Source organism: Oculina patagonica, chromosome 2 (genome assembly GCF_052425735.1).
Source record: "Oculina patagonica isolate OP01 chromosome 2, crgOcupat, whole genome shotgun sequence".
Classification (NCBI taxonomy): domain Eukaryota; kingdom Metazoa; phylum Cnidaria; class Anthozoa; order Scleractinia; family Oculinidae; genus Oculina; species Oculina patagonica.
The window spans coordinates 7,995,104-8,005,825 of NC_135759.1; the positions used below are offsets into that span (position 1 = coordinate 7,995,104).

General features: G+C 37.9%; 1 protein-coding gene across 1 annotated transcript; it reads left to right on the forward strand.

Moving 5' to 3' along the window:
* The first annotated feature begins 1,449 nt into the window (after positions 1 to 1,449).
* Positions 1,450 to 10,334, forward strand: LOC144642951 (WD repeat-containing protein 54-like). The gene is made up of 8 exons (XM_078502073.1): positions 1,450 to 1,766; positions 3,001 to 3,063; positions 4,626 to 4,689; positions 4,877 to 4,933; positions 5,987 to 6,194; positions 6,666 to 6,828; positions 7,164 to 7,229; positions 8,439 to 10,334. The coding sequence occupies exons 1-8, from the start codon at positions 1,548 to 1,550 to the stop codon at positions 8,568 to 8,570; spliced, it is 972 nt and encodes a 323-aa protein (XP_078358199.1). The 5' UTR covers positions 1,450 to 1,547; the 3' UTR covers positions 8,571 to 10,334.
* Positions 10,335 to 10,722: the final 388 nt, after the last annotated feature.

A 10,722-nucleotide genomic window follows, 5' to 3' on the forward strand; every position in this document is an offset into this window, starting at 1 on the left:
TTGAGCCGGCTGCTGTATCGGTTCTAGTCGTTTTGGTGTCTCGCAAAGTCGACTTTTCATGTAGTATGATCAGCCTTGCAGTCAAGTTTGAAAAGAAGAGACCCAACACATATTAACCTGCGTTGCAGACGAACTTACCCGAGGGTTAAGACATCACAGAAGCTCGAACGATCAAAGCAAAACTGAACAAGCGTAAAACTGAAGTGGTTATACCAAATGTAGAAACACGTTCAAATGATTGGGTTCCCTGTAAATCGTGGTAAATCTTGCTCAAAGGTAAATTTGACTTGATGAATATCATCATTCTTGTTCACTTATTTTTTCAGACAGTTTTCTAGTACCATCCTGCCAGTTTTAATTTTTGCCTCTGGCTCGAAAGGAGAAGGTAAAATAAAATTTACGGCCCCGTCGGGGAATCATTTCTTTCATGCCTCATTTTTTCCGACCCTACCCGTTTTTCACCTCTCCCTCAACAAAATGTAATAAGAATCTGTAATACCACAGCGGCAAACCGACGAGTGGTGCCGATTTCATGTAGACCTGGATCAGTAAATTGGTTAGAACGGAAAATATCCCGGGGGGGGGGGGGCACTCCCATATATGAGCTATATAGGTATGTGCCGCTGTGAAGGGTATGGTCAAGCAGTTTAGTCTGGGATAGGGTATAGAAATCAGAGAGTTTTGGTCTAGAAAAGGGTAGTATTTGCCGGGAAACTGATCGGTGGTATGATGAATTAAGTCCAGAATAGGAAAAAAAACTCGGAAGAGAAAGAGGCTTTCCTAAACGTAAATAAAATAATCCTGGCATCGTTGTTGACAGATGGTTTTCCATTAAAATACTGATAGTGATACAGTTCTATATAAATGCAAGTCTGGGATAGGTTAGGGATTTTCGGTGTCTAGCCTCGTATAGGGTTGCAAAAATCAGCTGAACATGGTCTGGTATAGGGTAAGGGTTTCAGAGTCCCAGCGGCACACCCCCACTCAAAAATATACAGAGTGCCCCCCCCCCCCCCGGGGAAAATATAGACGCCAAACTGATCCTAACGGCGTAAGCGGCGAAAATAAAGCCCGTTTACACAGGCGATTTTTGTCGTGCAACTCAATGCGCTGAAGTTGCATCAAGTCGCCGCGATATGATCGCGGCTATAACTGATCGCCATGAAATCGCCGCGATATCGCAGCGCGACAAAAATGTGTTTCCCTCAACCCTCTGCCCCACGCCCTCCCATTGCCCGACACTTCTTTTGTTACAAAAGAAACAGAAACCAGAAAATAGGGGAAAACTAACGTAACTTCTTCCATTTAAACACTGTTTAAAGCGCTTCAAGTTGAAAAATTTTCCCAAGAGCTAACTACAAGAAACACTCATTTCCGGTTGCCCTACTTCCTTTGCTCGATGGGCCTGGAAACTAATTGCCTTGATCAGCACCTGGAGCCTTTTGACACCTGCTCTCAACAAATCCACCCTCGGCAAACTTTGCCGCCGATGAAAATTCCTAATTTATCCTAAAACTATTCGATTTTAAGGCTGTTAGCCAGTGAAAATGTTCGTAAAAGATACTTCGGTGAGTTTAAAAGCCAGTGCTTCCTCGCTGTGTAATAATCTAACGGTTTTATCGTCGAAGGAGAAGCAATCGATCACTTATGGAGTCGTCCACAAGGCATTTGTTTGTATCACCAACGTTACAAAGGGAGTTGTTGTGAATCAAAAACAGGTCTCCTGTAAAGGAGAAGGAGCTCATAGCAGTTCTGCTGTGTTACAGGTAAAATGAATTTGCCTTTTATTGCGTTAAAATGGGGCTTTTGCTATTAGAACTATCTTTGGAAGGATATGATATCAAGCTACCATTTTGCTTATTTTCGCAATTAAGTCCGGGAATTAAGGTTCCAGGATCTCTTGATCGCTTATTAAAATTTCATGTTTTCCCTTGTAATGACAACCGCTATGATTAAGCCAGCTTTAATTTCATGTAGGTTTGCTTTTGGTAAAAGCACAGGCTACGTGTTGCTCTAAGTTAACTTCGCGGCACCGACTGCTTTCTAGGGGAGGGGTGGGTTTAAATGTATATTTTGAACTTTTAGTCATTTGAAACATGATAGTCAAAAATTGTCTGTGATGTTAAAATTCACTCTCCCATTTGACCACCTTGCACTTTTATCAAATATGTATTGTTCACTTTAAGCCTGTTCAAATAAATGTCTCCATGATAGTCAATGATCATAGCTTTTCCTGTTTAAATGTGCATCTGATATTTAACAATAAGACTTCAAGTCCAAATAGCGAAGTTGACTACTGTTCATAGAAAATGAGGGTCCAGTAGACTAAAATGGCCTTAGTAGACACTATAAAACAAAGCAGTCCAAAAAATGTGTTGTTCCAGACAATATCCATACCCCTCCGGTCCCACAGATGTTTTTTATTTTGAATGTCCCCACCCCTCTGGAAATTTCAGTTAAGCCCCATACGTACCTTCAAACATTTTGGCTTTTGATACCCCCACTCCCTTAGAATTCAAATGACCATCCATGGGGTGGGTATATGGATATTGTCTGGTGTGTTAAATATAGGGCCACAGCCAAAAATGTCCCATTGATTTTTCGGATATCTTTGAAAGTGCTCGTACATTAGAAACATTGTTCTGTTTTTGAGAAATAATATATGCAAATTGTCGATTACAATGTGTAGTTCTAGAAAATATCCATACTCCCCCCACAGAAGGGATTGTAAATTTCCTGGGGGGGGGGTGGGGGTCTCAAAGACCAAAAATTGTAAAGAAATGTATGAAATTTAACTGGAATTTCCAAAGGGGTGGGGGTTCTTCTAAAAAATCCCTTCCATGGGGGAGGTATGGATATTTTATGGATCTACACATCCGATGATCGTCACAGTACTTGGTACCGGTTTTAATATGTGTATTAAATTTTGTGGTCTCCCTACACATGTACATGGTGGTTATTTCCATTCAGTTACTCACTTATTCTTAACTAATTTATCAGGCAAAATGGTGTGAGCTTCCTGAGAGAACTGTTTTGGTTATCACATCTGTCAAAGGTGCACAGGTAGAGTGTGTTATATATTTGTTATTTATTGTTGTAATACAGATGTACAAAGTCGAGTACCTTTAAGGGTGGCAAATGGTTAATTTGAGAGTTTGCAAGATGGTGAGACAAATGCCTTTTCTGCAAGCTCAGGACTATCTTAGCCTTGCAAAAGAAATTAAAAATCAAACGTCTGTAGTTAGAAAAATTTTAAACCCAAGATGAATTAAACCACAACAAAGTAAATAAGTAAAGCCTGCGTCAAGCTTAGTGGCTCATCAAGCTGGAGCTTATCCCAGTTTCTCTGGCATGAAATGGCTAGAAGTATTTTGATCTGTTGTGGTTCAATTTTATGCTTGGTTCATATTTTATTTTTCTTTGTTTTTGGGTATGGTAAATTGTATGATAATGAGTTATAAGATATAATGATAAAATAGGAAAATAAAAATTGAACCACAACATTTCTACTTACCCTGGCTGGGATGCTAGTCCACTGCAGGGTTACCCCCAGTATTAAATTTGCCGGTACCCATTTATACACCTGGGTGGAGAGACCCCAGGGGGGTACTCCGGCTTGTAACTGCCGGGGATGATCGAATGGAGGCAAAACTCAGGACCCAAAAAAATCCCTTAGTCTTCCGACATTACCCAAAAAAATCGCCGGACCAAAAATAACCCCCCCAAAAATCCCTTAAAACCATAAAAGAAAACCATGAAAAATTGAACTCTCATGTTTGTTTATTCATCATACCATAAATACGCCAAGGCCGCGCCAAGTCACTAAAGTTTGTTTTTAATACCCAAAAAAATCCCCTATTTAGATCAAGTCACCCAAAAAAATACTTGCCAAATTTTCCAAGAACCCAAAAAAATCCCGGAATCGAAAATGTCAAACCCAAAAAATCCTTCAATCATCCCCGTCGAGTGCCCCAGCCAGGGCTTCAGAACCCAGACTGCTCGATCTGGGCTCCAGCACTCTAACCATCAGGCCACCACACCTGCCCTAACATGATATTTATACATAATATTATGTTGTAGATAAAATATGAGCGGGAGATCTGTATGGGCGGTTACAATGGCAAGCCGATAGGCGAGCCATTGTAAATGCCCATACAGATCGGACGCGAATATTTTATTCTACTTGTGAAATGAAAACAATAAAAAGAATGCAAAGGATTGTTATGCGAATCAGTAGAGATCTGTATCAAAAGTTAATGAATACTAATTAGCTGAGCAGGAGTTTGTATCAAAAGTTAATTCTATTGTTTGATTTGTATTGAGGTTTACAGTTGTTTACATGTGATCTGAATACTGTGCTGGGATTGGTTTGCACCCTCATGAATAATTAATGAATTTAACAATATCTATTATTAGGTCTCTGTCTGTCTGATGTCTGTCTCTGTCTGTTAAACAAATATGTCATTTATATTATTTTAAATATGAATTCAAGTACAATCAGTTAGAGCAGTGCATAGACAAATTAAATGGGATGTCCCATTCTGATAAATGTACTTGTTACGTGACTGGTTTATAAATATTAAGTAACATTTATTATATAAATTAATTGTTTTTTTTTTTTCAAGATGTTTGAAACTGATGGATCCATCATGATATTCTGGCAAGCACTTGGTGAATCAAAAGAAGGAGGTCAGTTCATGATCAATAATGTTGTGTTTGTTCACAATAGATATTAAATAATTAAGATGTACATCGCAATCAAAAAAAGCTTTTTACAGAGTTTAATTTATAAAGTTTGTAAAACAAACCACAAAGGTTCCAAATGAAGGCTTCAAACTGGTTTAATAAACTAATTTGTTCTTTTGGTCCCCCATAGTCTATTCCCATTTTGCAAGAGGGATTACGGCAGTTGGAGACAAGTATATTTGTGTTGGTAAGAAAAATCATTCTGAGAACTTTTAATAAAGAAATACCCAGTATAATATTATACCCGGTAGTAAATAAAACATGTTTAAACGTGCTGTAGAGACAGATGGGTTGACATAGGTTGTCAGGAAAAATATGTCTGGCCACACATACATCAGTAATTCATTTAGCATGCACTATTCTGAACATTATTGTCAAAATCACTTCTTTCCAACAAAATTAAGCTGGATGGCAAAGTATCTTTGGCTCTTAGTAATTTTATTTTGCACCATTAAGTCACTGCAGGATTTGACACTGTGTAAGCAATGCAAGCCATTCAGGTTAGCCTAAACAACACACTGGTTGGCCTAAATAGCACGCTATAGAAAGGTAGCCTACAGTTAGCTTTCCACGGGTAGGTAGCTTGGGATTTTGGATTTGGGATTTCTGGCTTGTATGGCCCATGAGTCATGCGAGCCATTCCCAGGGGAGGCTCGGTGCCCCAAGGTCCAACCCCTTACCCTTTTAAATGTCATTCTGACAGAAAAGGTACCCCTTTCATATACCTACACGACACAAAATATTATACTTAAAACAGGACGTTTTCTTGACATTTTTTATGTAGCGCTTTATAAATAAAGATGACACAGCCATAAGTTGCATCTGTTAGAAATATTTAATTTAAATTAAAGGCCTTTTTAAATATCTTAATGACAAAATTTCCTACCCTTTCATATACGTAAACTTGTGAAATCCCTACCCTTTTTTATATACCTGAAGCCTGAAAAAGGTACCCCTTTCGGGCAGAGCTTCCCTGTATAGGCCATTATAGGAAGTACCCCCGGGGAGCCATTCCAGGTAGCTTTATAAATAGCACTCTCATTTCTGGTTAGCTTAAATAGCACTCCTGTTATCCTACAGTTACTGTGGTTTAGGTAGCTTGCAGCTAGCCTTTGTATTAGAATTTTGGATTTCTGGCTTGCATGGTTCACTGGCTTACATATTGTCCACAATCCTTTGTCACTAAACTCAGTCCATATGCAATAAGCCTAAGCCAAATATTTTTCTTTCACCTTCTCAGGCACATCTCAAGGTAGCATCATGGTATTTGACATCCCTCCTCGTGGCACAGCTGTCAAACTACAAGAGACACTGGATTCTCACAAAGTGGCCATTTGTGAGCTAGAGGCGCAGGGTGGACGAATGGTGTCAACAGATGAGGAGGGTAACATTACAGTGTGGCAATCAGGAGGACATTTTACAGAGATTATTAAAATAGATGGAAAAGGGTAAGTAATAATTTTGCTGCTTTGTAAAAAAACAACTTACAGTACCAGTACTTCATTACATGCGTACAGTCGAACCTTTCTTTATGGATACCTCTCTATTATGGACAATCTCCAATGTCCCAACAAAATTCTCATATATTTTCTTTAGAAAAAACCTAGAGCTATGATATGAACCCTCACTAATTTAGACAACGGCCAATTTGCCTAAATCTCTATTCTAATTTAGTCACTAGCTCAAAAATTTTAGTCGCCATGGCGACTAAAATGGTCTTAACTTGGAGAGTTGTCAAAATTGTAAAATTGAAACCAGAACAGCTCTCTCATAATGGACTTTTATGTATACATGTGATCTAGATGTGGCCTTAGTTATTGAACGTACACAAGTTTACAAAAAGCTGTTAGTGTACATTTTTGTGTGTTGCCATATAAGAAGTTATATTTGTTGTCATGACTAATAATTCTTTCCACTAGGTTACCCTGTTCCTCAGTGTGTTTCTATAAGGACTTCATAATTGGCGGCTTTGCCACAGGCCACATTAGAGTGTTCAGTATTTCAACTGGTGCACTGTGTATTGAGGCCTGTGCTCATGCGCGATGGATCAGTGGATTGGATATCTGTGTAGAGGCAGGGCTGGTAAGAAGTTTTTTTAAAACATTTGTTTTTAAAAAGTGGCTGTATATAGAGTTACTTATTAACTAGTTAAATGGATTTTGTGTGTATGTATTGAATTAGTACAAATGCAAGGAGATGGGTGGGTGGTTTGCAGAAGGGATCTAACTTGGGACTTATTTCCAAAGACGTCCACAGATGCTTAAGGTATTTCTCTGAAATAGACCTGAACATAGATTTTCATTCAAACTTTTGTTTAGCTGTAACTAGTTAGATTTAGGGTTAGCAAACTGTGACCATTTGCAGTTTAGACTAACCACTGTTTTTTTTAACTGTAACTGTTTTTTGTTTTTTTACAGCTTGTTTCTGCATCAGAAGACTCTTTTGTCAGAGTTTGGAAAATTTCAGCTGATGACAGTCCCACAGTATGTTAGCCAATGCTTTGTGATTATACGTTTATTATTTTTCATTTCATGTGTCCTTGAGACATTAATTTTATGTTATTATAATTAAGCCAACCATCTTAGCATTTCTATTATTTTCCAACAGCAAAGTAAATGTTACATGTTTAAAAGTATTATTTATTAGTAGTAATCCCATCAGGGACTAAGAATTTTTTCTTGACTCAGTGTTTAATTTTGTATGACAAACTGACTACAGTTCCAAAAATTGTAATTCCCTCCATATGACCAAGCTGAACATTTTACCATCAATATTTATCAATATACTCGACACCGTTTACATGATTCTCTGATAATAGCAGTATATAGGGCATGTACATGTATCACAAACATGTATTACTAATTATGATTATAAACCCACTGCTCAGTGGTTAGAGCATCCAAGTAGTGTGGGAAAAATCATGGGTTCGACTCCCATCAGGGACAAGCAATTTTTTTTTTGTCACATATACTCCATTTTCATCCCCAAACCGGCCTGTCTCTTCAAGCCAGCAGGGCCTTTGCATGAGGAGCAGGTGGATCTGGGGACATGATTTGATTGGCTAGATTTTAACAAAGGGAATTCATTTGAAAACTAGCCAATCAAATCAACCATTAGAAAAACCCTTTGTTTTAAGAGAGAGTTTAAAACAGTTGATTTCATTGACCAGTTTTTAAATTTCCTTAAAATCGTAAAAAATCTAGTCAATTAAATCATGCATAGCCCCAGAGCCACTTGTTACTAATGTGCAAAAACCCTACCAGCTAAAAGGTAGAGGTGGCTCTGGGGACAAGAATGGCACATTCTTTTGATGAACTGAATACAGTTACTACAGCAATATAATTATTAGGATGACAGTCAGAGGGCAAATAACGAAGCGTGTGCATGACGTCACGACTCAGACAAACAAACCAACATGGCAGACGATTTTCCTAAAACTCTTTCTAAAGCAGCCGGTGTTCCTAAAACACTTTCATAAAACGACAACTTTGCCTAGATTCCCTCTTATTCTCTCAGAACTTGTGATGTTTTCTTAGTCTCCGAGAGGTTATATTCATTTGCATTTTATTTTTAGACCTTGTGCGTTTTGCTATTAGTCCTCTTGGGACAGGAATGCTCATAAAAGCTCTTTTATGTCTTTGCTCTGATCTCCTTTGATTAATAACACTTGCTTGCTCTATCTAATTCTACAGATGGAGATGGTCTTTCAACAAGCCATTACAGATGCCCAGCTTTGTGGAGCAAGATTTGTAGACCTGTCAGGCAACTCATTTGGTGTGACTGGCTATGATTTAGGAGAGATAATAATGTTCTCCAAGCAATAACAAGTTCGTTAAAAAAAATTAAACTTGACCATTATAATTTAAGTACTTTACAACAGGCATTTACGTTGGAATAAATGTATGTGTGCAAACAGACTACAAGTTAGATGGTTTCAATTAGAACTGTGTCCTGTTTAGTTATAGCCATTACTTTCCATACTTGCCTATCAATGTAGCAGTCCCTTTGCAGGCTGCAGCTATTTGAGTTTGGGGAGGGGGTGCTCCCTTTTCTAAGCTATATCAGGGTGCAAAGAAAAATGCATTTTCCAGCTTGCCCTTCAGGCAGGTTGGAACCATCAGGTTTTAAAAAACTCCAGTTGCTAACTAGAAAAATTGCAGTTATGTAGCAGCTCTCATTAGCTTTTACAGTCAACTCTCTCTAAGACGGACACCGTCGGGACCGGTCCCAACTGTCCGTCTTAGAGAGGTGTCCGCCTTATAGAGAGTCGAGTTAACCTAACACCAAGAATCTTGAGATGATAAAGCTAAAATGCTATGCACAACGAATACACGTCTGTTTTAAGTCGCTAACTTTAGCAAAACCTAAAAAGTGGAACAAAAATAATATCAGAAATTCGTCTCATTTGCTCATTACAAACGGTAATACTGTAAGTAGAAAACTACCTCTTTGGTGCCCATACGCAGAGAAGTAATATGTTATAGCGGATTGTTTATGGTAAGTTTGGTATTCTAAAGACGCTGACTCGATACCAAGTTTTGAAGTATTATTCACTAAAAAATAACTTCTTGTGCGTGTCCGTTAGCGGTTTCAAAGTGTCCGTTGTCCATCTTAGAGAGGTGTCCGTCTTACAGAGAGTTTTGTTATAGTAAAATGACTGAAAAACGGCAGGGACCATAACCAGGTGTCCGTCTTATGGAGGTGTCCGTCTTATAGAGGTGTCCGTTAAGAGAGACTTGACTGTAATTCACTGGTTCTAGGCAGGTTGGAACCCTCGGGTTTTAAAAAAACTCCAGTTGCTAACTAGAGAAATTGCAGTTATATAGCAGCTCTCATTAGCTTGTAATTCTACTGGTTCTCTAGTGTAGCAGTTTCTATTGTTTTTGGGGTTAGGGGCATTGTTCCTGTTGTTTGTTTTATCGTTCTGCCAAAGGGTAGCAATTCATTCATGTGAGACCACTTGCAGGAGCTACTGCCCAACTCAGAACTTCACTATTCATGTACATCAGTACAAGTTTGTTTACTTTGCGATCAACCTTTTTATTCTTTTATTCTGTCTGGTTAACTTTATAATAATATTTCAAAGAGAATTTTTATCTTGATCACATTCTTCTTTAGGGGTTTTGATAACATCAATACTTGCTTTGTCATCATTTTCATCTGATTTACTTGCAAATTCTCAAAACTAAGTTTAAAGGAATATATGACAGTTTGTAATAAGAATTTAGATTTTGAACTTGGGTCTGAATGGGTAACATACAGTGTGCTTCTGTGTGTGCTATTTATTAAACAATATTACGTTTTAGTTGTATTTATTATAATTATCTGTCTGGGAATTTCAATAACAAAAATAATTTGCAAGTGTGAAAACCTAAGAATTTAGGGAAGTCTGTCATTTAGAATGATTCAACAGGGACCATGGACAGCATATTTTAAACTGGTAGGGTTTAAATCTCTAGCCATCGTGGCCAAGACAAACGCATTTTGTTTCCTTCAAGTTGTAAAATTCATACATTATCCATGTTATCTGGAGGCCTAAAAAATCGATCCAAGTAAAAAAGTGGTAGGGCTATAGCCCTACCAGCCCCCCCTCCCCCCCCCCTCTGTGGTCACTGTTCAACAAATAGAAATTTCAAAATTTGATTTTTTTTCTATTAATTGCCTTTGCTTAAAAGTTATCTTAACTCAGACTGGAAATTTATGTATTTTAAAAAGGCACTTGTTCATTTCAGAATGATTTATAGAATCTCACAAATGTACTCTCTCTAGATGAACCGGTGGTTTGATTTGATATAAGAGAGGAACACTTATTCTCTTATTTTTTAGGAATCATTTACAGTTAGTTATACTACCAAGAAAATTCCACATAAAGTAAGATAACATGGTTAATTTTATTTTATTCCTCTTCAACGCAATTACAAGTTGTATTCGTAGGTTTTTCTCCTTAACTTACATAAGATCTGAAATAAAACTGCA